This window comes from Columba livia, chromosome 20 (genome assembly GCF_036013475.1).
Source record: "Columba livia isolate bColLiv1 breed racing homer chromosome 20, bColLiv1.pat.W.v2, whole genome shotgun sequence".
In the NCBI taxonomy this organism is placed as follows: domain Eukaryota; kingdom Metazoa; phylum Chordata; class Aves; order Columbiformes; family Columbidae; genus Columba; species Columba livia.
The window spans coordinates 7154374-7180262 of NC_088621.1; the positions used below are offsets into that span (position 1 = coordinate 7154374).

Consider the following 25889-nt stretch of genomic DNA (forward strand, 5'->3'; position numbering starts at 1 on the left):
AACCTGCCTCCCCAGTTCAGGAGGTTGTGTGTGATGCCATCAGTACTGAAGAAATCCTGCAAGTGGGAGCAAAACCACTTTCCTTTGTAGGGCCCATTTCACCAGGATGGGAATTAAAGTTTGAGCATGCTTAAATAACTCCTGACACAGTCCACACAACAGAGCCCAGGTCTAAACAGGCATACGAAAACAGAACACATGAACTAGTAATATCACTACACTTAAGCTCAAAACATTTTCCCAGCAGTTCGAGGGCCAGAGGAAGGGATACGCTACTAGGGACAGATCTCCCCGGCCTTCAGATCTTGAACCTGCCTCTGTTTCTAATTTAAAAGGTCAGCTCACATTTCCCATCACCTTGGCCCCTGCAGCCCCTTCCCACCCACCAGGTACCATGTGCACCGAGGGCAGCACACCAGCCTGGATTAACACCTTGCGGGTTCCCACAGGAATCCAGCTTGCAACTTCTAATTTAATAAAACCCAACCAGCATGATGCATTTGCTGCTGTGATGACTGCAAGCTTCAAGCAGCTGCATGGCTATTGAGCCTCCCAAATTACATAACAATTATGTATGCTTACATTAAAATTACCTTGCAATCTCTAGATTGCCTGGCAACACTTTTCCTTCAGTGTGCACAAACGGTGCACTTTTCCTCTGTAATTACATAATAATTGCCATGCATTTACCCAGCAGTTCTGCGAGAACACCATTTTTAACTTTCATTTGCTAATAAAATAAGTGGTTACTCAATAGCCCAAAATAAAGCACCCTATTGTTCCTCTTGCTAGGAGTGCTCAGGCATCCTATAATTTATTCCCCTGTTTCACTCCCTCTGCCTAGGACTACCCACATTTTTTCTTTTTGACTATTGCCTAAAGTTAAAGTTTCCCCTGAGCAGGAACTGTTATGCCAGCAGCATCCAGCATCTCAGTCACACTGGGAGACGACTTCCTAAAAAAAAAAGGTGATGATAATAAGGCTACAAGCAGGAAACCTGTGGACATACTTGAGCCATCACCTCCCTGGAAGGTTGGCTCAGTCTGTGCCACTGCAAACACCCATTTTCTGGCCCTGCCATTGCCTTCAAAGATGCTCTCCAAAAAGAGAAACAGAATTCAAAAGGAAGCCACTATTTTCATACAGTCCTAAGGGATGCCTGCTCCCAGCATCTGGGTAAAGCTGAGCTGAGGGGGACCAGCACCGACTGCCAACCCTGTTCCACACAAACAGAGGGGACCTTGCTCGCTTGACTGAGCCCAGCAGACTCGAGAGGCTTCTCCCACGCCGAGCAGGAGGCCGACACGCGCTCTGCAAAGCTGCCATCAGTGCTGGGGGTACTCACAGTACTCAATGCCCAAGACGATGTCTCGGAAGTAGAGCCGAGCCTGCTCCTCGCTGAAGGGCTGGTCACTTGGCACCTCCATGACAGGCCTATTGGGAAGAAGGAGAGTAACTGAGTACTTTACAGGATGTAGGGTTCTCCATCCCTATGTCCCCAGCATCAAGGGTCAGGCTCTCAGAAGGTTCTGGTTGCTGTGACACAGGACAGAGGTGCAGCTGTCCTTTCTGGACATGGTGACACCTAGGCTAGTGAGGTGGGATAGCGGTGATGAGTGGCTTTGCAGTCCCAGAGCCAGAGTGAGCTATGGAGCCATCACCAATACCAGGATTAACTGCTGCTGCCTGCACAAAACAAGGCAAACATTTAATTCACTGGGAGTCCTAACAGTATCAGTGTAGTGAAAGAACAAAACTGGATCTGGCCTTTTGTTTCTTGCTAAAGCTGCTCATGGCTGTGAGCACCAGCATCACCAGGACATACCAGGCAGCAGTGGGGGACAGAGAGTCTGTTGTTGTGTACTGGATGTCACACCTGCTGGGGCTCAGTCCTGAAGCAACGCCAGCGTGCAGCTAGTTAAACCAAGGCAGAACCTAGACAAGAACCATCGGCTCAAAGGCTAAGTGGAAACATTTCCAGTGCATTGTGCGAAAACCTATTTTGCTCTTCAGGGTTCAGCCACCACCAGAACTCAGCCATTCAGCCCTAAACAGCCAAGGTTACCTGCTCAGCTTCTCCTCTCCTTTGTGTGCCGCCAATGCTGAGAGCTGCACAGTATCTGCTAAAAGCCCCTCTTCTGCCTGTGCTGCTGAGAGCTGAGGGCAAAGAGGCTGTAAGAGCTTGTCAGCATCTTCTGTTCCCCAGTAGATAAATGGCAGGAGCTAAGGACTTCACTGCACCGGGGGTTAATCCTGCTTGTGCTTGGCAGCTTGACCTTGCATTCGGACAAACCACCCACCGACTCAAGCTGGATTTAAGCGAGCATTCCCGAGACGCCATCCTTGCAAGTCAAAGCCTGTCAGAGAAAAGCCCCTCACCACAGCCAGGCTCTGTGGCTCTTCCTTTCAGCACCCACCAGCAAATCCTTCCTGCAGCATTGCTCTCTTCTCCCTTGCTGCCCATTTGATCAATGACCTTCATCTCCCATTTGCATTTTTCTGCCACTGCCTCCCCTCCCTCTTCCTGCACATTTTTTTTCTGATGAAACCAGGGAGAAAATAATGTGAGCGGCAGGACTGGCAGAGCCACTAATGGAGTCTAATTGCCTCCTGCTAGAGGCAGACAGGCTGTGCTCGGCCAAGCTGCATGTTCTCCGGCCCTGGCCACAGCTGGTTACAGAAGCTTTTTTCTCCCCCTTTCCTACAGAATAGTCATCAGCCTGCTCACCAGCAACCTGCTGGAGCTGGTGGCCTACAAGAGACTTGTTCATGGGGCCAGAAAGAGAAATAAGCCCTTTGGGAATCTCCCCAGCCCTGGGCGCAGTTCTCCCGACCTCACTGTGACTCTGCAGAGCTGCAGAATCAGTGCAGATGTAGCAAAAAGCAGTGAGGAGACTCCCACCATCTTACCGCTTTTACTACAGAAAAATGCAGAAAAAAACCCAGCCTCCTGCAATATGTTAGCGCTAGGGGCAAAATAAAACAGTGGCTGGCAAGTCAATGCTGATGCAACCACAGACCCCTTGTGCCAAAGGAAGCCACAAGGTGGCTGTTATCCCAGGACAGCATTCCTATTTAAACCTTTTCTTCCAGGCACCTGATGGGGAGCTGGCATCAAATTTGTTTTCCAGATCAAAGCCAGGCACCAGGACATGTCCTCTGAGCCCATTCCCTTCCACCACATCATTCCTAGAAAACTGACGAACACCAAAAATTTCAACACAAGGGATCCCAGAAGGGCTACTTACCCTTTCCTCAGGAGGTCAAACACTGCAAGAAAAGAAAATCAAACTATGAATGAGCTAGAAGAGAGGACAGGGCTTATTCATTTTTTTTATCACCTCCAAAACCATATCTATTCCCACACCTGCAAAATCAACTTATCTCCACTCACTTCTCTTTCCTTCCCCATGACCAGGGGAGGCAAAATGAAAATATTCATCTCTTCAAAGACAAATATCCCCACCTCCTGCCAGCTCCACGCAGGGAGACAGCAGGTGCTAGTTTATCAACTACACTGCTGCTGCTCCCGGTGTCAGCCCTTTCTGATTCCAGTGCATTCAAGGAGGGTGTTTGGTGTGATATCTCTGCTAAATTGGTGATACTAAAAGAGATGCTCTAAGAACACATTGCTCCATTTCTCCTGTGTCAATCAGCAGCACATGGCTGTCAAACAGGTATACACTCCCTGGCAGGAGCAGGAGGAGAGGATTTGTTGGTGTGAGTTGAGGTTTGCAGAACACATGAGTTTTTGTGTCTGACTAGGAGGTTAAATGGGGCTTGCCCCAGCCTGGGTTAGTGGCAACGTGTTCTTCTGATCCTGCCTCTGACCTGTTCTGCATACAGAAGGATCTGCATTTATGTAGTAGGAGAGATCCTTCCTCATGAATTAAGGGTTTTTTTGCACCTCCCAAGAAATCTGAGCAGATCACCCTCCCCAAGGCACCAGGCAGCCCTGCTTACAGATGTGAGTTAGACCAGCTGAAAGAACAAGCACAACAAGCTGGTCTGCAGTGGCTCAGATTGCTCTCGAGCTTCAGTGTGTCTGCAGGGGTCACAGAGGACACCCCGAGACAAGGCTGCTTTCTGGGGTCCCTACTGCTGTCCACAGCCTACAGAAGCAGTCTGGAGAGACCAAACTCGTACCAGGAGGACGAGAAACCATTCTGCATCTTTCCCTTCTCTCCTGGCTCTAGCACTGGAATCAACAGAGCTGCTGTCACATCTTTTTAGTGTTCCCTTGGCAAGGAGATGTGGGCAGCTGTGTTAAGACACAAAGCTGCCCTACCCCACTGCGAGGGGCCCTTCCACCCCAGCTGCCTTTAGAGGTGTTTAACTCTTCAGAAAAGAGAAGTCTGCTGAAGCTGGTGCAGGTTTCCTCCCAGTACCAACCCCAGCCCTGGTACATGTTACTTGCATCACTAGGGCTAAGCCCAGGTGGTTCTGTTAGTCTGCAATAACTCACATACCCATGTACAAGTTGTCCTCTGCTGGATCATCAAGGACCTGTAATTGATAACAGATAAGGGGAAAAAAGATAAAAACAGCAGAAAAAGATTTTTAATCAAATAACATTTTACTGCTTCCTGTACACTGTGCTGAGCTGCAGAGTACTGAGGATGACTTAGGCTAATATTTAGAGATTCTGCAGAGAAAGGGGCTTTGAAGGACACAGATTTCCCAGCCTACAGAAGAATCTGGGCTTCTGCCTGTATTTGAAGAAACAGTCTACCAACAAAGGCACTGCTTGTCCTAATCTGACCTCAGCCAATATTGAAAATGGCACTGAAGCCTTGCACTTGTGCACCTTCCCAGGCTTGTCACACACAAGTTCCACTGGTCAAAGCTCGCTGCTGTTTCTACCAGTACAGCCAGCTGCACAAAGCCCAGGATCAGTATGGCAGTTTGTCACACACTGATATCATCTTGCTTGGAATCCCCAGCTTAAATTTCTGAACAACTATTTTAAATTGATTTTGGCTGAAGTAGGGAACAGTTGAAGGAGGATGCTCTTGCTGCAATACACAACAGACTTGTTTCAGCATATTAACTTATGGTGGAGAAGCAGCTCACCTCTATCAGCTTAACGATGTTGATGTGGTCCAGTTTCTTCAAGATGGCTATTTCCTGATAGACTCTGTCCAGTGGTGCCATGGGTTTTGACTGCTCTCCGGAGGATGCTTTTGACCCTCTGGGAGGAGGCCGACCTGCAATTGTGACAACGTGGTGAGGAAAAACTCATTTTTCAGCGGTGTCTGACATGCAGAAGCGAGCAGCCACTTGCTCCTCTGCAGAAAACCTTCAGCTGTTCTGGAAGATCATCACTTTGTCAGCATTACAGTCTCCACTTGAAACTGAGATTTCCATCTCAGGCCTATTCAGCAGGTCCTGGTGCCTGGTGCTACCTGAGGGGGTGGGAGACCCCTGGGAGGACAGGATTCCAGCACTTAATTAGGCTTTATGGATGGTTAATGCTGAAGAGTCTGCACTTCAAAGAGACCAAGAAAATCAAAGCCAGAAACCTAATTACCAAGTGCACTGAATTTCCCTGATGTTGTGCCTGCCCTTTCACTACCTGTTGCATTTTAGACCAGCCCCCCAACTACTTGGGCACCTTTCAAATGAGGCCAAGTTCTGCAGCCCTTGCAGGCAACATTTCTACAGAGATTCACCTGGCTGAGTGCAACAGGCAGACCTCTAAAAGTGAGATACTCACGTGGAAATCCATACTGCTTCAAGAGCTTCTTTTTGGAGAGAACTTTCATAGCCTAAGGAAAGAGGAAAAAGCAGTGTTAAAACTGAACAAGAGCCAAAGTGCTCATTGCTGTGACCTGGGAGCGTGCTGGGCATCAGGAACTGGCTCTGGTCTGTTCCTCAACCTAGAGAAGAAACCTCCTGATTAGTGGTGGCTGCAACAGACACACACACTGACCCCAGCTTTCCTAAAGGCACTGTTGACCACTAGTTTCATTCATCTTTTATTCCCCATGAGAAAATAAATCGGTTTATTTTAAATTAAACAAAGAAAGAGCAATTCCTGCATTTGGGGCAGGAGCTTGAGAGAAGAGGTGGGTTCCTCCAGCTGACCTTTTGGCATTTGCTGGTTTGGATGATGCTATGGCCATGTCGCCAGTCAGAGACACTTCGAGGCTGCTCCACTTTTACTTTGCCAGAGGGTTTAGGAAGGAACAGAGCTGGAGTGTCACAGCCACACCACTAACACCCTACCAGCCTACATCACAGGCCAGGAATAGGGTGAGGACTCAGCCCTTTCACCAGCTCTGCACCGCCCAGAGGAATCTCTTATATTCTCAGAGCATATTTTTGCCCCATAAACCTCTTCTGTGCCACCAGAGCAATACAGAGGACCTGCAGCACAATCCAGCACCATGCACAAGGCCACGAAATACTTCACAGAGCATCTATCCCTGCACCATCAGAAATGGCGGAGCCAGCTCTGTGCAGGAGCACGGGGGAAGAAATAGGTTTTTGCCACCGGCTTCTCTCCGTTCTCCTACCCGATCATATGCCGCAGTGTTGCATGCCCGGGCAGCTGAGGTGTGGGAGGGGGTCAGGGTAATTTTTTCTGCCATCCCATAGGTATTAGCATAACAGCAAAAGGCAATATGCATTTATTAAACAGTCTCCGTACCTCCATCTGCTCTGTGTGCTAATAACCTTTCTGGGGCCCACTCAAACAGCCCCGAGCAGCCCAGCAGATAAACATTTCATGAGAAAACAGCTCATGGTGCAATTTGCTTAGGAAAACAATCTATGCCCCCAGGATCTGAGGCAGTCAAACTGTCTCTCCCCTAGAATGGGTAGTTACTCCTATTAATTAGACATCCAAATCTGTCATTCACACAGGAGTGACCCCTGTGACATATAATTAACCGAGGACTCCTGCAGGACACAGCCAAATGCAGAGGAACTTAACATTAATACCAGAGGTAGGCTCTGCACACTGCTTGTTTTTAACACATACAGCAAGAACAGGTCGCCAAAACCATCTCGGTGAGCTCCTTCCCGAACTGTTTTTCCTGGCAGCGATGCCACCACACGCCCCAGGATCCCCATCGCCCATCAGTGCTCCTGCTGCAGCCAGGTTCACGGCTCGCTGAAAAGATTGTTATTTTTGGTACTGATTCAGTGAAATCCTCTGGATTTGCACCCGTGTGTAATTGAGAAGAGACACTGTGTAGTTCTCAGTCCTGCCTGACAGCTCCTGAGCCAACTGTTGGAAATGTTGGTGTTGAGAGACAGACTCAGAAGTGCTTATCTGTTACTTAGCACAGTGCTGTGTCCAATACAGGCAGCCAAATGATTCACGGTCTGTTGAAAGAGGATCCAAGGCATGCGCAACCACCTCCAAGGATGGCCAGGACCAAGCCTGGAGGGCTTCCCACGCTCCTTGCTTTCATCTTCCTACGCCACTCACTTTTATCTCTCCATAATGAAAATTTATGGGAAAAAAATCAAAGGGGTTCATCCACCTGTTTTTCTTTAAACCAGTGCCACAGCCCAGGAGGAGCAGGCTGCCCTTGCACCAATCCCACCCTGAGTCCTCTCTGCCTTCTGGCAAGGAGCTTTAGAAAGAGAAGAGATAGAAGATGTGATTTGCTGCTGAAAGCTCCAAAGTTGCATCAATGCTTGAGGAACTGAACCACATCCCCCAACCGTGCTTGCATCAGGCAAGTCCTTCCCCGGCAGGCTCTGGGGAGAGGCCACAGCAGCAACAAGAATTGTTCTCAAGGACAAGAGCTACTGCTGTCACCCAAACTCCTTGCAGGGTGCTACAAGGGGCAATGGGGACATTACTAGGGCTCACCTATATCACAGGTGAGCTGACTGTAAACTCCTTCTATTGCTGTGAAGAAGCCTCAGGACGTGCTCACACGAACTCTGGAGCAGCAGCAGCAGCTGCTACACAATAGGGGTAGATCAGGAGAGGATCTGTCCCACTGCACTGTCAAACACAAATGGGAGGATGAAGAGCAAGCTTCATCATGCAACAGGCCAGAGCTCCTTAATTGCCACAAGAGCAGAGCTGAGAGCATATGGTGGTGAAGTCTCACTTTAATTACAGCGCTGGCTGGCAGGACAAGGCTTCATTGCCACACATAACAGGAACAACGCAGGGATGCCTGAGCAAACCTCTCCTTGCAGGCTCACATGCACGAAAGAGCCAAAGACATTAGTACTCCCAGGCAGAGGTAATTGTCCAGATAATGCCTTTGTGATAAAGAACCAGCTCAGAGCCAAGCCCAGGAGTTTTCCATTTGCACTGGCAAGTGCACCTTCAGCTTCCTCAGGAAAAGAGGGAACCTGGAGGAAATTTCCTCCACACATGCCATTGCACCCACCTTCCTTCTGACTACTCACACATGGACATGAGTTGTGACATTTTCCTTTGAGAGTCAGCAGGAACCATGTGCTTTTCTTTGATGTACGTTTATTATCTAAAGTTTACCACTCTCTTCCTAGCAACCTTGTAGCTGGAAGCCACAGGGAAGCTGCTTTGTGAGGACACAGAGGGAAAGGAGCTCCCAGGTTTACGGAGAGATGGGGTGTCTGGGACACAGCTGCTGTCATAACAGCGAGGCTTCCAGCCCATATCCTGCTGCTGGTAGTTAAAATAGCCAAATGGCCATTATTTGGGGAAGGAAGTGTGACAAAACAGATCGAGCCAACAGAACATATCAGCTTGTGATGCTTTCGTAGCACTCAGGATGTTGTGTTATTTGGTAACAGTGAGTCTTGCACTGCAAGAGACCCAAACCCATGCACGGGCAGAATACCTGTGCACAGTCCCTACCTGCAGCTCCCAGGGGAGGGGGATGTTGCTCAAAATTTGTTACCAGCCACCTAAATCGTCTACTAGTGGGTGACAGCACCCTGCAGGAGAGCTGAGCAGACCAGAAAGCATCTCCAGCCCTTCCTCATGGGTCCTGTCTGACCACAACATCCCTCAAAGTGGCTAGAGGGAAGCTCTGCTGGGAGAGACCAGCACTGAAAAGAAAAGCCTAAATCAGACAGACAGGTTTGGCTGCCATGCCCCTAAAATCCTGCTCCTGCATTTGTCAGCAGTTCAGCAGCTGTTATGTGAGCCAGAGGATGAGAAACAGGGGACCTGAGCCTTCCCTTCCCACCTGGGTGGCAACCACAGTGGCTTCTCCAGGGGCTGGTAAGGTCCAGGGCTTGCTGCTGGCTGCCTTCTCCTCAGCAGCAGCACTTTGTTCAGCCGTCTCTTTTACTTCTTGGAAGGAATTTCTCCCCAGCACTGACAGTTGGTAGAAAACAGCCCCCCATGCAAAGGTTCTTCAAGTACAAACAGAAGCAGAGAGCACAATCACACAAATCTTGTTTCTTAGGAAACCAGATTAAAAAGAGGAAAAAAAAGAAGATAAACCCACTGACAACCTCCAATGCTATTGCTTTTGTCCAGAAGTAGCATAACAAATGTCCATCATAACCACTTTTCTCTGCAAGCTGATTTAAAGATTGCAGATAGGAAGGAGACATGACCCGAGGCATCGCAGAATCAAATTCCATCAGCACAATGACTCCAAACTAGATCTCCGCCTGGACACATTTGCCTTTGCTTTTTATTTGCTGCTTTTTCATAGAGCTTGGCATCTCTCCTTCTTTCCCCCCCTAGTCACCATCAAAGCACCTCCTGCAAAGTGAGACACTGAACCCTTTCCAGCTGTACAGGGCTCCTTGGCAGAGCCCCACAAATGCTGCTGTAACAGCTCCATGTGCCCCAGCAGCAGCAGGGATGGAACACGGTGACAGGGACCTCTGCTCTGCGACCCAGCTCCACATTCCAATGCAGTCTCCTCCAGGGTCACACACTTGGTGTTGAAAGTTCAGTTTCCCAGGTTTAACACATTCCCTGCACCCGCTGATGTCAGTCAGCACGCTTTCACAGCTCTCCACAGCACCGCAGTTGTTCACAGCAGTGAAGGATAAAGCTCTTGGAAGCGTTCACTCATCTTTAATGGAAGGTTAAAAAAACCCCACAAAGTAAATACAACAGAAAAGTGGTGATCAGCTTTTTTCCTTGAGAGTTTTTCCTAATTCTAGGCCAGATGCAAAACTCAGTAGAGCAATAGAAATCTTTCTTTTTGCTTTGACAGGAACTACATACAGTTCCTGGTACCTATAAACTCTGTCTTTACAAAGAGTCCTAGCAAAGGGCCCCATGTCCCAGCAAGAATCAGGAGTCACACTCTGAATTATACTCCAAAATAAAAACGTTCTCCTTTCTTCAAAGTTTTGATCCTTTTTATTGCAGCACACTAGCTTAAAGAAAACAAAACAGGGAGCAAGAGCCCAGCCTCATGCTAAAACATTGCACGTGTGAATTGGTTATTAGGTGCTACTCTAGAGACTGATTTCCAACAATTACCTGTTATTGCTTTTTACTACTGAGACAAAAACAGCCCTCCAGAGCTAAATTTGGGGAAAAATAAGCACACAGAAAAGGGCCTCCCAACTGTCAGAATTGCAATTGCTATTACTAAGTGCTGATGAGAGGCAGTTGCATTAGGTACCCAGGGAGTCAGGGTGCATCGCTGCAACGCAGCCTCAGCCACAGTGATCGGCACAGAAGTTCTCAGCGCTGGGAGAGCACGTGGGTCAGACACACCGGGACACATGGGGAGCTAAGCGACCATCAGCCAGTTATGCAATTTGCTGCTATTTCTCTGAAGCTTTACAAGGTCTGCCAGCTCCTAGACTGTTTTAGCATTGTGGAAAAGTGGAGGTCCCCCCGTCACAGCTTGTACCCCTGGAAAACACAAGCATGGGCACCTGGAAGAATTAAGGGCCACAGTGTGTCTGCTGTGACAGCAGCTGGGGAAGGGGAAAGCTCAAAAAGGCAGCAAGCACATGGAACACAGACTCAGCATCACAGCCCCTGGGCACAGTCACCTGCCCTCTCCTCTCCCATATGCTGACACCCACCGCAATACAATGCAGGCAGACGCTGCCAGTACTCTCGCTCTGGTCCCATCTCTCCACCCGCTGTAGCACTGTACGCACCTCCCAGGATCAGCTCCACAGCCCCAGGGTCACTGCCGAGAGCTGGTTCAGACCCTGCCTTGACCCCCACAACAGGAGGGTCGGGGATGACCGAAGAACATGTCCCGGCAATCCTGACAGTAAGGGGGGCACCCTGTCCCTCTCCGGATAGCGAGGCTGAAACAGGAGTGTCCAGGCATAGGAGCCACTCTCGGGCTGCAGCAGCTTTAAAGTGTTTGCTTAGATTATAAAAAGAAACAGAGATTAAGTGGGGATTAACTAACACATACCAGGCTAACCTGGACACAGGCTTTCACTTTTGGCTTTGATTTGCCCAGATAAATCTACATCCACAGAGTTAACCTATATCCAAAACATGGATGAGCACATAGCAGGCAATACCAACCTAAATCCACCTCTCCTTGGAAATTGTGACAACCACCCTGCCCACCCTGGGCAGCCCACAGTACCAGTATTCCCAGAAAAAAAGGGCAATGACAAAATAAATATTACAATTTTCAAATAAAAATACTTTCAGCTGGAAAAACCCACTATGTGATGTGTTGCTACTCTGCGCTGCTGGTCCTGGCACTGCCTGTACTGGGGGCCAGATGGATCAGGGAAGGCACATCGTTCTCTGCAGAACAAAACCATCCTGCTGCAGGGCACGGGAGGGAGGGCTTGGAGAACAGGAGCCATTGGAAACAGCAGCGGCTCTGCTGCGGTGGGTGACTCAGCTTGGAAAGCACAGGGATGGAAAGAATTGTGGTTCCTTTGCTTGGCCAGCTCCTGGACACCTTGTCCAGATTTCTCTCTCATCTCTTCCATCTTTCATTTCAAAGCATTTCTCCTGCAGTTTCATGCCCACTGGAAGCACAGAAGAGCTAATTAATGCTAACAGGCATGCAACTCCCACCCACTTGTGCCAACCTGGTCCGTCACTTCTAAGTCCAAGAGTCAGGGAGGAAAAACTATCTGGGGAGCAGCAGGAAAATGACCGTGTTTTACCCAGTGAGGGCAGCTGGGTTCAGGTCCAACAGCACTGCAATCATCCAGCTTTGCTGGGCACAAACCCACCCTGGGATCCACCAAAAACTGCCGAAAGCTGCTCCCACAAGCCTTCAGGCACAGCCATGCACAGCAAGGCAGTTCACCCTCTGACAGCTGCCCAGCTCCTGCTCTCAGCCTGAGCAAAACAGGCCACAGGGCAAGCCCATGGACAAGAGCACATCTTCCACAAGCAGCTTTTGCAGGAGTCCCAGCTGGGATTTGCCTGCTTCTGAAAGCAGAGGGACAGCAAAGGAGCCTTCAGCATAAGCAGCCTTTTTAAATTCAAACCCCTGCAAACTCTGGCTTCAGCTCAACATATGATTTAAAAGCCAAAGTTTGCCTTATGCCCTGCATCCTACACCTCATGACCTGACAGGAGGCATCCCGCAAGGGGGTAAGATGCAGCAGAGCCAGGCACTGCCCAGCTGGGCCATGCTGTTCAGCATCTTTCTGATAAACTCCCCCGTTCCATTACAAAACACGGAGGCCGATCTTCCAATGCACAGCAGGTGCTGAATACCACCACCCACATGCCTCTAATTTCAGGTGACCTGCTTCAGAGCTAGAAAATGTCAAGACAAATCAACGATACGCTTCTGCAGCCTGCTGCCGCATTCCCTGCCTGTTGTGTAAGGCAGCCCACCCGATTTCGCTCCCGCTCAGCACCGCACGCAGGCAGACACGCAGGCAGCACCTTGCTCCATGCCCAGCAGGGAAGTTTGACTCCTTGCATGCCACACAAATCAGAAATGCATATATGCTAAAACCAGCAAGGGAAAGGGGACCTAGTTCTCAGGGGTGCAATGGGAAAAAGAAGAGCAACGGCAGCAGTGAGAAGCAAAGAGACACTTACATAATACTTGTCATCATTCTCGTTGTAGGCCAGTTTCACAACACCGTAGGAACCCTAAAAATAAACACAAATTGCACAGTAAGTTCAGCAGCTTCACCTCATCTCCTTGTTGCTCAAGGCTTGTAAAGCACGGCCTTACAGAGATAAAAAACCCCTTCAAGGCACCAGGCCATGTCTAGCCCCTGCAGCGAGGACATAGATTTTGGCAGCTCTGTTGGAGCCAAGGGGCATTTAAGGATTAGCAATGTCTGGAGAGCTGAGCGTTAGCTCATCACCTCCTGCCCTCAGCCACAGCCACTGCGTCTGTCCTGACTCAGACATGGGTGTGGAGAAGACAGAATAATTTTCAGGCAGATTGATTTTTTGTGCAAGTTTGGAAATGGACATCTTTCCTACACTTCTGTGCAAGACCACTTTCAGCAGGAAACCTTTCCATCTCTTGGTAGCCAAACTCCATCCAAGCCACCTTTTTTTTTTTGCAGTTCTGTGTCAACGCTACACATTGTATGCAAGTAAGACATGGCACTGTGGCTAGGTATCATCCATGACAGCTGCCTGTCGAATAAGTGAGTGGGGTGAACATTCAAAGCATGCCTTCAAATGCCTTCAAAGCATTTCTCTTGACTTTGAGAGCTGGAATGAAGGTTCAGGTCTCAGAGAAAATGGACAAGCCATCTGGCTGATCCAGAAGCTCAGCAGGTCCAGCAGACCCTCAGGGTGCTGATGGACTTGCTGTGACCCACAGGGAAGGAGGAGATAGGGGCAAATCCACCAGAGAAAAGGCTTCATACTCTCCTTAAAACATATTTAAGCCAATGACAAAAGCCATAAGCAGGACTGAAGCTGTATGGGCATTTCAGACGATGTGCTGTACCACCAGCAGTGGTATCTCCAGCCTTACGCCACGACTGCCAGCAGCCAAGCACACACAGCACACATGGGAAAGGGTGTCTCCTCCTGCAGCCCGGGGCCTCTCATTCTGGGGAGGAGTTTTGGCTAATGAAACTTAAGGTGAAGGTCTCTGCAGCTCAGGGTGCAGTCCCTTGAGACTGCAGTGTTCCGACTGCAAAGGTAGACACAGCTTCCAGATGGCACCAGCACTCATGGACCCATCTGCAGTGGTGGCAGACATCCAAACGTGCGGGTGTCTGAACCTCTCACCAGCCCAGACCTCTAAATAACTTGGGAGAAATCTCTTCTGAATCATTCTGCAACTTTTAAATGGGGACTAGAATTAAACTAGCATCTCATTCATGGGCATAAAAACTTTAACTAGTCCTGATGGGGACCAAACACCTGCCATCATCTTTTTTTGGTTGTCTTGCCTTGTTGGGCTGTTTTAATGCATCAAAAGGCACTTAGTGTTACATTTGGCAAGTGAATACCTTGGAAGGGAGCCAGCTTAACTGCCTTCAGAGGGAAGAAGAATAAATTTAGATTTCAGAGGAAGTAGCTCCACTTTGACCTTGAACAAAACTTGCTCTAATAAGGCAAAAAAACTGAATAAAAAACCCCAAACACACACAAGTTGCAAGGAGCCTCGGGATGGCACAGTCTTTCCACTTGTACTTCTGTGTCCATGAAAGTCACTTGTGACAAACAGGAGCTCCAGTAACATACCTTGCCTATTTCACTCTGCAGCTTGTACTGGTTTAATTGCACACAGTCCTGCAGATGAAAAGGAGAACATAATTAGAGTATTGGTAAAAGCAAATGACTGAGTTTCAATCAGTATCAAGCAGAGGCAGAGTGCTGAATAACGAAATACTAAATTGTATTTAAACTAGTATATGTAACATGATAAGCACTTTGATTTTTTTTTGGCAGCCCAGGACAAAGCAATTATAGGCTGAATTCTGACTCCAGTTGTGCTGGTGTAACACCAGAGGCCCCTCTACCCCAGATCCCCAACACCGCTCCAGGTTCAGCCTGGAGCTGTGCCCAGGGGAACCCTCACCTGGATCACGGCTGCTCTTTGAGTACAGCACACTGAGACAAACTCCTTTGCAGTGCAATGCGAACAATGCAGATTCCCTTCAGCCAACACTGTACTTGCCAAAATAAATCACCCCTAAACAGGGCTGATCTCTTTTGCAAGCTCTCCAGCGCTGAAACCCAAGGGTGGATGCAGACCCCAAGCGAGCTGTGACAGGGGTGTAACGAGGGGCTGCGGAGTCACTTGACAGACTGGGAGCCAGGCAGGGAGTGATGGTGGCCCCAGATGTCAACTGTTGGAAGCCGAGGAAGAAGAGGAGCCACACAGTCACCCAATGCCAAGTCCACCCTTTTCTTTAGTATCGTACTACCTGACAGAGAACACTTTCTTCCACAACAGCAGCAAAACCTCCACGGTTGCATTTCACTTGGAGCTGACCCCTTCACCCTCGTTAATGACAGGGTTAATTACTGACATAAAATACACAAACAGCTAGTTAAGCCTTCCCACAAAAGAAAGCAGAAGCAGTGCAAGATGCTATCAGTCCATCTGTAAGAACAGGGGGTGTTACAGCACCAGCCCTATGCAGCATCCACACCAAAAGCAACATCCTCTGTCTCTCGGGATGCATTACAGCATAGATGTGGTAGACGATAATTTTGACTTTTCCCCATCACCAACCAGAAAACACTCCTAACACAAGCGATCATCACAGTGAAGGAGAATAAAGGAAGGGAGAACTGCTGACAGGTCTGCAGCAGTCTGAGTTTCTGCTCACTCTCACTGTATCTGTACACCATCCACTCCTCCATCACTCCCCGCTCAGATAATCACCAGTGAGAAGCATCTCAGCTTCTTGTGCTTCCAGCACTTGAGCTGAACACAGCAAAAATCAAACCAGACTACAGGTGCTTTCTACCTTTTTCTTGCAGAAAGATCACAATTCACAGCTCAAGTGACTCCTGCCACAGGGTGCTGCAGACTGGCAGGGCTGTTATGATATTATTTGGTTCTCCTGCAGTAAGTAGGATAATTGTACTATTCATTTATCAGGGGAAAACACCTATCTTTGGGCCAAGCGTTTCTTAAAGATAATGTTGTATAATAGTCTTGGTTTAATCACACCAATGTATTTGCAACTGCTGATAAATACAAACAAGAACCTCAACGAGATCCTTTAATGAAAAGCTGTCAGTGAATTAGAGTGCTGTGTCTGTCCAAGTGTGCACTAATTGTTCTGCCTTAAAAAACAAGATGCCTCATTTGTTAACATGTCCAAGGCGTTCATCAAGAGAAGGAAGGGGGGAATAAATGTCACAGAAAGTAAACACTGATCAAAAATCATAAGGCACAACCAAGTCTACAGCCCCAATCCAGCCCCTCCACAGCTACAGCTTTGGGCTTTCTCCTTCTCTCACACCTTGCCCTTAGACAAGTTGGAAACGTAACTTTAAAGAAAGGTTAATTAATCCAAGGAAAATGAATTACCAATGCCTGTGGGGGATACTTCTTTGAAGACGTATTTTCCAAGTACCTTTATTTTTTTTCAAGACAGCTCTAGTTTGAGCACCACAGTAACACCTCCAGAAGAAATTAGTCCGGGGGACTTGTGGGGCTGGAAGGGGAAGGTTTCCAGCCCACGCCGTGCTGGTTCCATCTGAGTTTACCTTGGTGCACAACAAGGAAATCACGACCTTATGAAGAAAACCAGGCAGCTCCCAGAGACTGAAGCAGCACGAGACCCAGATGAGCCCTTCACCGAAGTGCTGCCTCCCACAGCTCTTGACAGCAGTTGGCCAAACAAGCAGGAGACCTACGATAAAGATGTGAAGAGCCAAGGAAAGAAAGGACAAAGAAGCAATTTATTTTCCATGCCTCTGGGACAAGATGTGGACATCAAGTGTAGGAAAATTCCCTTTGTAAGCTCATCCTCCTCCCTGCATGCAGCACTGAGGAGGGAGAATGCACTGGCCTGACTCATTCTCTCCTGCTGAAGCACACATGGCCCCAGCTTGCTGACATGATGTGCGGGGCCATCCAGGCAGCCGGGAGCTGGAACAACCTCCTGCTGGTCCTGGGGTGGAGAGACCATGGAGATGCAGGGGCTGGAAGAACCAGGATGCCAGGGAGTGGGTGGATGCAGAGAGAGAAAAGGAACATATGAAAGAGAAAAGACAATTCAGCAATAAGAGATTGGAAAAAGAGAGGGAACAAAGCAATTAACTGTGCTGACAGGTCTGGGGAGAAAGCCTGGAAAAAGACATTTTACTCTTCTTCTAGCCAGACTCCAATAAAGACTTTTCTTGGCTAACTAAAATTTCTGGTTTGGGATGGCAGAACGAAAAAAAAACCAGCATTGCATTTGCAAATACCATTTCCAGTTTTCAGCACCTCTTCCCTTTCAGACACAAGCCCTGCCATTTTTGGTGGGACAAGCTCTGCCAAACACAGTGACAAGACACCCATCAGTCTGCACAAACATGCTCAGAGTGTCTTGCCCCGGTACATACAAGCACTGGAGCATCATCCGTGCAGCAAAGCAGAAGCTGCTTTCAGCAGCCCCAGGAAAACCCTCTCTGCTCACCATGCTGCCAGCACCGAGCAGCAGCTGGGAATGTCACATCAGAGGCAATATGGGCCAGCAACCTAAACTCTGAGGCTCTGCAGAGTTATGTACCCATAATAGCTTCAGCTCAATTACTTCTGTGCCACAGCTAAAGGCAAAGCCATTCCTTGTTAGAGCAAAGCACTGATGGGCAGCAAAGGCAGCAGAAACCCCACTAGCCTAGCAGCACTCCTACCAGAGAAGATGGGGCTGAAAGAAACTTCCAGGCCACAAGCCATTCATAATCTAAGAAAGGTAGGGAATGATCTATAATTTTTAAAATTTCCTACTCAATTTTGATAGAGATATGACAGATCAAGTTAATTAAGTACACAGTAATGCTGTCAGGAGAGCAGAATGCATTACTTCTCTTGCAGAGTTAATACTGCAGATCCAGACTTGTCAGCAATCCGTCCCAGGGCAATTAGCTAATTGGTGGCTCTGCACAGTTGAAAGGGAGCTGCCTCTGTGCAAGACAACAAGACCTGGCTCTGCTGCAGCCCTGCCAGCCCTGGAGTCACCATCTTCCTAAATAACAGACCCAAGCAACGCCGCTCAGAATGCAGATATTCGTGGTGTTGGTCCTGGGGATTCACCGGGTGAATCCTCCCGCAGTCACAGGCTCTGCTTCAGCTCTTGGCCCTCTGATCCCTGAACATAAGTTTTCCTCCCAGCCTGTGAACAAGTATTAGACCAGCACTAAAAAAAGCTCAGAAGCATCTCTCTAACTGAATACATGGTCCTTCCATAATTCAGCAGAGAACAACAGAAGATTCGCCTCTGCTGTATCCCCACATTCCATCTCCCCGTAGCACATCTCTCCATTATTTCTCTGTGTCAGTGAAGGTTACAGAACCACTGACAGCAAGGCAGTGAGCTGCCACTCCTGCTGTCACTGTGGAGGGAAAGCAGTTTCAATCCTAGATGGCTATCGGAATAGCACAAGAATTTTTTATATGCAGCTGTGCCATCCATCTCGGCTTCTGATGTATGGCACCTGCATGTGCGCCACTGATAAAGCCTAAATGCTCATGAACTTCATTTTTGCACAGACTGTAACTCAGGCAGTGGCCACAGCTGAAGCAATGGACGTCCTGCCACCTGAAAGACACTGCCTGATGATGCTAGATACACAATGCAAGGAGAAAGGAGCAACTCCGAAATGGCTTTAAGCAGGTGAGAGACAGGGACTTGAGTACAAATGCATGGCTTGCCCAGAATGAGATGTGTCAAAGAGTCACTTTTGCAGGGGGACCAGGGGCAATGCCTTGACCAATGAGCTGGACCTTGTCAGAGTGACCTACCAGCTTCCCTGCTGAATGAAGGTCTGCATATCAAAATGATCAACAGAACACACAACAGCAGCTGCTGCTAAGTATATCGTGATTGTATTTCTCATCACAGGGTTATTTTATCCCCCAAAGGGGCAAAAGTTCCCTGTAACTCTTAGAAACCCTGCCCATACCTCCTGACTCTGCTCAGTCTTCCCTGCCCACATCCAAAGCTCTGCTAATTGTGTGGAGCAAACATACTCAGCAAATGCATGTAACAACCGATCTGCTCTCCAGTTTTCTTCCAAGCTCCCTGCTGTATCTCAATTAGCTGCATAGCTTAGATTTGGGCTGTCAGTGCCTCTCACAGCAATGAACACAACAAACGTGCAATAACCACTTAGCAACAACCGGTAGGACAGACGCAGGATGCTGGAGCTGGGCTGTACACTCGCCTTGCTGTCACACACCTATGCCTCATTATTCAATAGCCAGCCTCAAACTTCATCCTATAAACAAGCATGCAACTTTCCAGTCATTTGCCTATTCCTTACAGGACAGAGCTAATGTACTTATAGGCTGGGAAGCTCCTGAAAGCACCACAGCAAGGGCGAGCACCCACCTCTGACTGCGCACAGCCCTCGCCTGGGCTCCCTTCCCCCTTCTCTCGCAGCGATTCCCCATTAATATGAATGATTCTTTCCAACAAGCACAGCTTTGTTAAGCATCTGAGCTGAACCAGAGCAGGGCTCTATATTATCAAAGTGACCATTAAAAACGCAGCACTGCGTGTAAGGCACTGCTGCGGGAGCAGTGGAATGAAAGGCTCTGCATCTGCATTCCAAACTAAGATTTGCTAATTCAAGGCTGTAACTATTGCTCCCCAAGATGCAGATGCTGTGGGAGAGGACAGAGTATTCTGAATTAGCTTGCAGATGGTAATGTGCTAGTCACACTCGACTGCAGTCACTTCAAAATGGATTTCGGACAAGCCCCACTCCTGGCACAGTCAAAGTACTGCAGGATGGGAGAGCTGGCACTCGAGTCACGTCTGCTTCCAAGAACCAGCTCCTCTCCCTCCCCGTCCCTCTGTTAAAGCACACTGCTACCGTCACAGCTGCTGCAAGCTCTGCAGTGCACCTTCTGCAGACATTCTTATCAGCTGGGGATGCCACAACCCACCTCACAGCAAATGTTATGTGCAAAACTTTGGCCAATTTGCTCGTGCACAGCACCCGTCCTCTCAGATCCGCAAGGGGAAAACACCCACTTTTCAGGAGGGGAACACTAAGCCACACAGATGTTAAGCTCCAGGTCACTTAGACCCACACTGGCAAAAGTCTAAACTCCAGTGATTTGGGTTCCTTATGACGGAGTGGGACCACAGTGGCATTTAGGCATCGCAGCTGGGAGCACCACATTGGCACAGTGGCACCAGCAGAGCCATGTTCAGCAACGCGTTCCCATCAGTGGGGTGAGGAAGAGCGAGATGGGCACTGCTCCTGAGCCCCTGCTGCTGTCTCTGTCCTGCTTCACTGCCCAGGCACAGCTGCAGAGCTGAATTCACTGGGTGAGCAGCTGGAGACAAATGGCAAGGCAAGGAAAACTTGGAAGGTTTTCCTCCACAAACAGTAGATTAAAATCTCAGGAAACACACAGCCTGGGCTTGGGGGATAATTCAGGTGTGAGTCTGTGTTTTTTTCCTCAAACCAGCTGCCAGCCCTGCAGAGACAACATTCCCTCCCCAGTGCTCCAGACAGCCCATTCCCCACTTAAAATCCTTCCCCAGGCAGCAGCATTTTACAAACCATTTTGGCTTCAAGAACCACTCATTTACACCACCTCGATCACACCTGGCTTACAAAGAAAGCCATGCTGAACTCTGATGTGCAGGCCCCTTCCCCATGGGTGCTGCTGCAGATTTGGCATCTTCAGCATGACACCAAGCAGTGTGGTTGAAGCGGCCTTTCCCTCTGAGGTGACAGCATGTCACTGCCTGCGTGTCCGTGGGGAAGAAAGGCTGCAAAGTAAAGCTGCAGACACCTTGCTCCTTGTCCTTCCCCAGGACAGCAGAGGAGGACAGGTTCCCCATGCAGCACAACACAGGGAGCTGCAGCCAGCAGCCCCTTCCATCAATACACTTGACCATTAACACCCTGGGACAGGCCTGAGCCCAGGTCTGGTACCAAGAGAGCAGCCACAAGACAGGCAGGAACAAACCAGAGAAACTCCTCTGAAAAAGAAGGGTCACAGCCCTTGGTTCCCACTACTGTTATAACCCATGCAAACACTTCAAAGACAAAGGAAAACCCTGACAAGAGCAGGAAGCATCAGTGCATTTAAGCTCTTTATAAAATTAAATCATGCTTTCAATAACGGCAAAATACAACAGGAGATACATAATCTCCAGAAGCTTAAATCCATAAAATATCAGCAGCAAAGCCGCTGTGACTGATAAACTCCCCAAGGGCACACACAGCAAAGACAAAAAGCAAAGCCATTTGGCCACAGCCCTTTCACTGAACAACCTGACAAGCCTTCTGCGTTCTACTGCTACATAACACGGGGGTCCAGCCCCTGTGGGGGCTATCCCAGGCAGGAGAGGGCTGAAGGAGCCAGGGCTGCACCCAGCAGAGGTCTGAGGGATGGATGCAAAGGTGTTCAGCCACTCCAAGCTAATATGGTCCTGGTTTGGGGGATTTTTTTCCCCCCTTATAAAAAACAGTGCTTTCAGACCTACTACTGCAAAAGACTGCAGACTCACATTACCAGTTAAGACAGACTTACCTCCACCCCACGGTTCTAGGGGAGAACATGCCTACCTCAGAATCCGATATGGAGACCCGATTGGACTCTATCGTTGGTCTCCTCACTATACGTGGCGATGGCCCTGTGGCATAAGGACCACAACCCGGAGTGTTGCTAGAGGTCAAATAACCTCCTGATGATCTTTCCTGAAGAGACAACTTCCTACTTGATAAGACAGGTCTAGTGAGAGGTCTCTTGGGAACATGCCTCAAGTGAGTATCTTGCGACCGTTCAGAAGGCAGAAATTCATTAATTCCCATGTCACTGTTGACTCCATTTCTTTGGATGTCCTTTATATTATCAGAAAAGACTGTGTCATTTTCTTCATTGTTTTCTTCACCATTTTGGTCACTTCTGTCTGGGCCAACAGCCACATCTATGGCTGCCACCCGCTCTGCCAGTTCGGTCTGCGTGTCTTTGCAGCACGTGCCTGTGCCCACATCGATGGCATTTGTTGGAGAGTCCCCCATCGCTGTGTCCAGCCTGTATGGTCTCAGATGGCACTGCAGAGAGCTGCGATGCTGTCATTCACAGACAGCACATGGCATGAAGGAACCTCTCCATGAAATACCTAAAAGGAAACACAAACAGAGGTAAAATGAATAATACTGTTCACTCAATGCAAACATAACCAAGACACCCATATCTGGCTTCTTCCAACATAAAAAAAAGCAAAGGCAAAACACTGGCAGGCTGCGAACAAGTTGCAAACACTCAGAAGGAAAGGCAAACTTGAGCACTGAGCTAGATATGAAAGTGATAAAGATGAGATTTTATCTGATGTGCAACAAGTGACACAGCTAAAGAGAACTTCTGTAGCTAGACTGACAGTCAACCAGGCCTTACAATAAAGGAAGAAGTACAGCTTCTGAACAAACCAAGGGTAAAGAGTCAAACTTTTGGCCTCTTGAATTCTCATTTATAGGGTAAAAGAGCCCCTGTTACGTACCCAACCTCAACACACATAGCAAATTCACAGCCATTTAGGGTTCCGCGGTGGTCTTTGTAGCCCTGTGGGTCATTAGAGTGTGTCACACAACAGCCCGGAGGCCAAGCCATGGCTGGTGACTTCCACACTGAGTTATTTGCAACATAGCCAACAGCAAAGGTCGAATTTAAAAGCAAGTCTGGTTCCAGGGTTGCCCCGGCCTCCTCCCAGTTGCAGCCGGTGTGCAAACACACACTATCCGTGCTGCCCAACACGTATAAAGCTACACTGAGCTGCAAATCAACAGCACCTACAATTACTAGCATGTGGGAATCAGCTTTTCCTTTGGAAAAGGCCTGCAGAACACAAAAATACAACACAAAGTTAAAACTGCTGAATAAAATTACTGTTTCCTGGATGCTAATTTCAGTCTTAATTTAAAACAGATTTCAGTCTTCCCAACACAACCCAGAGCAGGAAATGCTCTGCAGCACATGGCTGTCACTCCTTAATTGCCCCAAAGATGCATCTTCTCATCCCTCCATGCAGTGTCTGGGGACAGTAGGGGAGAACTTAGTTTTAGTCACAGCATCCTGGACTGCACCCAGTGCATTTCAGTGCAGAATTAGCTCTGAAATATTGCAACCTTTGGCTCTCTACATGCAAAGCTGGTTATGCATAAAAATCCCTGTAAGTGCAGAAGCCACACTGAAGCAATCTTTTATATCAAAAGGAAAGCAGAGAAATATCTGGATGGGAAGTTTCACCCTAGGTCGTGTGCCGATCACAGGGGACACACTCTGGGCACTCAGCATCACAGAAAGGAACATCCAAACCCAACATGTTCCTCCTCACAGCCCGCTGTTCATCTCCTTCCCCACCCCAGTATAATCTTCCCCCCTTCTCCCATCTTTTCTGCAGGCTTGTTTGAAACGAATTGACAGAAGCATCACTCACTCAAAACAGTAATGAAATGGTGAGATGAGCTTTAAAAGCTTCTATTAAAACTATGTTTAAACCCTTCAATCCCAAAGCACAAATGCCTTTCAGAGCCAGGACACAAGCCCTGCGGCCACCCTGTCACCTCCCCAAGGTGTCACCCCCTCAACAGAAACACATTTGCACAGCTCTAACCCCCAGCTCAGCCTGCAAAATAAATCGTCAGCTAATTGACAATCTAAATAGATAAACTTAAGATATACCCCATAAATCAGTTTATCTGTTCAAAACAAACAGACCCATACAGCCTCACAGGTAACACTGTGCTGCTAAAAGTACGCTAAAAAAATATCTAGCAAGACTTAAGATAAAATAATTGTTCATTTGCAGAGCTGGGCTTTGTTTCAGGTTCTGCAGTTTTGAAGGATTCCTTTTCACTGATAAATCCTCCAAAAACATATTAGAAAGCAATGGTTTCTGAATAAGCGAATCAGTTACGCACAGACCAGTCTTACTGTGCATAAAACTCAGTACAAAAGGCAATTATTTATTTCTCCAAGGCAAAAATAAATCAATGCTGGATTTGCAGTTTGCCAGGCTGTAACACAACCGTGCTTCGCTGTGATGGGAAATCCCAGTGAAATTGAGACACCATCAGCACCTTCTACAGGCTCCTGCACAGCTTTGTCCCCAACGCTCTTCACATAGTCACCAGTCTGATCCCCGCAACACTAAACACCTGCTGGAGATCAGAGGATTATGCTGCAGACATGAACTAAAGCTGCAAACAAGCTTATATGAGCAAAATTAATTTACTTACACATATCTTATTTACCATTTTTCCCTGTAGCTATTCCTCTGCTGCAGGCAGAATGCCACTTCATCGGTGCTTTTAACAATATATTTATCAAATGGCTGCACATGTTTCCCAGGCAGGCAGTGAGCAGAACATGGTACAAAAAACCTTTTGAAATGAATACGGTTCTGGAGAAAATCTGTCTGTATTGTACGTAGGAGTGGGAGATGAGTGAATGCAACTAATTTTGCTGCTCAATAATGTATGTCAAAGCATTCTTTGAAAAATAAAAAACTGTAAATCTAGCTTACTGCTTGCTCCATCCATTTGGCCACCTAGAAACGTTCCTATGAGAAAGGATGGGGAGGTTGAAAGTCCCTGGGCCTCAGCAAAACCAGCTTAATTTCCTCATTTTGCTACAGACTAGACAAAAAAGCGACTTTATAGCTTCATGTCTCAGTTCCCAGGTTTAGCACCTTCTTCATATCTACAAAAACCACTTTCAGACATCCACCGGCCAAAAGGCAGCCCAAACTGAGCGGTGAAGAACAACAAGAAGTTGCAGCTCTGTGAAGCCAAAAAGCAAGTAAATCCCTGCTGCCTTGCAGAGATAATCAAGACAGATGTACACCAGACCAGCCATTTGGAGCGTGTTCTCGCTGGGAAGAGAGTAATGGCTTTTGGTACCGATTCCTGACTAGAAGCAGAAGACATTAATGCAACCCAAATAATAAATAAGAATGTACTGTTTGTGCTTTCAGCGTACATGCCATACGCTTGCTTTATCCTGCGGCTCATGAGGCTCTTGTTGCAGAGCACAGACAATTGTGTCTCGCTGAGAAATCACTCGATCCTGCTATAATCATCCTAGTTCTTTTCTCTCTTCTCTCCACAGTTCTTGGCAGCAAGCCTGGCTGTTGTGCCACAGCTGAAAATTAGATCATAAAAGCAAGGTGCTTTGATTACTTCTGTGAAGCTCCTAGCACAGCTTTAAAAGTAACCGCTGAAGGACAAAGAACAGTATTTTTGCAATTCAAGCACTGCGTGAGCAATTTGACAAGCAGGTTCAGGCCCCTGCTCCTGCCAGATTTCATGAATGACAACAAACATCTCCAGAACATGATCTGGAAAATGCACCATTTCTACCTCTTCCTCCTTAGTCCTTTTACCAAGGCAGGGTGTTTTCCAAAGGGATTTCAGGGCTGGTTTCAGCCCCTGATCTACAGATGAGCACCCTGAGGACCCATCACTCCATGCTTGTCCTGCTCTCCCTCTTTTCCCAAGAGAGACCCCGGCTGAAGATGGGATCCAGCGTTTGGGTCCAACACAGGAGTGATGCTTTCTCGTCCCTGGGTGTAAAATGCGGATGCAGGTGCGAGACAGATACCATCATGTGAAAAAATTAGTTATACACCTTCACACCATGAAGGCGATGTAACCAAATTTAAGAGCAATTAACAGCACGCTTTAAATATGTTTCGAAATTAGCCAGGATGCTGAACTAAAATCTCCAATCTACCAGCCTATAGCACGAAAGATAACAACCAGTTTGTGCACAGAGTACTGAGCTCAGGAAGTTTTACAAAAGACTTCCCAACTGCATTATATTTCATCCCTCCATGTTCTAATTATATGATTAAATAAATTTGCATAATCAGATGCAATTACACTAATTGC

The 25889-nt window shown here is 47.9% G+C and overlaps 1 protein-coding gene across 6 annotated transcripts in view; it reads right to left on the reverse strand.

The window, feature by feature from the left end:
* The window catches only part of CAMKK1 (calcium/calmodulin dependent protein kinase kinase 1), an 81724-nt gene that overhangs the window by 25684 nt on the left and 30151 nt on the right, over nt 1–25889 (reverse strand). For 5 of the 6 annotated variants that reach the window (XM_065037103.1, XM_065037108.1, XM_065037104.1 and 2 more), the window contains 8 exons: nt 21564–22120; nt 14550–14597; nt 12930–12983; nt 5718–5769; nt 5075–5208; nt 4471–4507; nt 3250–3271; nt 1347–1435 (listed from right to left, as the gene is read on the reverse strand). In XM_065037103.1, coding sequence (XP_064893175.1) covers nt 1347–1435; nt 3250–3271; nt 4471–4507; nt 5075–5208; nt 5718–5769; nt 12930–12983; nt 14550–14597; nt 21564–22019 — 892 coding nt within the window. In that variant the 5' untranslated portion in view covers nt 22020–22120. Of the gene's footprint in view, nt 1–1346; nt 1436–3249; nt 3272–4470; nt 4508–5074; nt 5209–5717; nt 5770–12929; nt 12984–14549; nt 14598–21563; nt 22121–24236; nt 24373–25889 lie in introns of those variants that run through there. The other variant, XM_065037107.1, reaches the window with a different exon arrangement.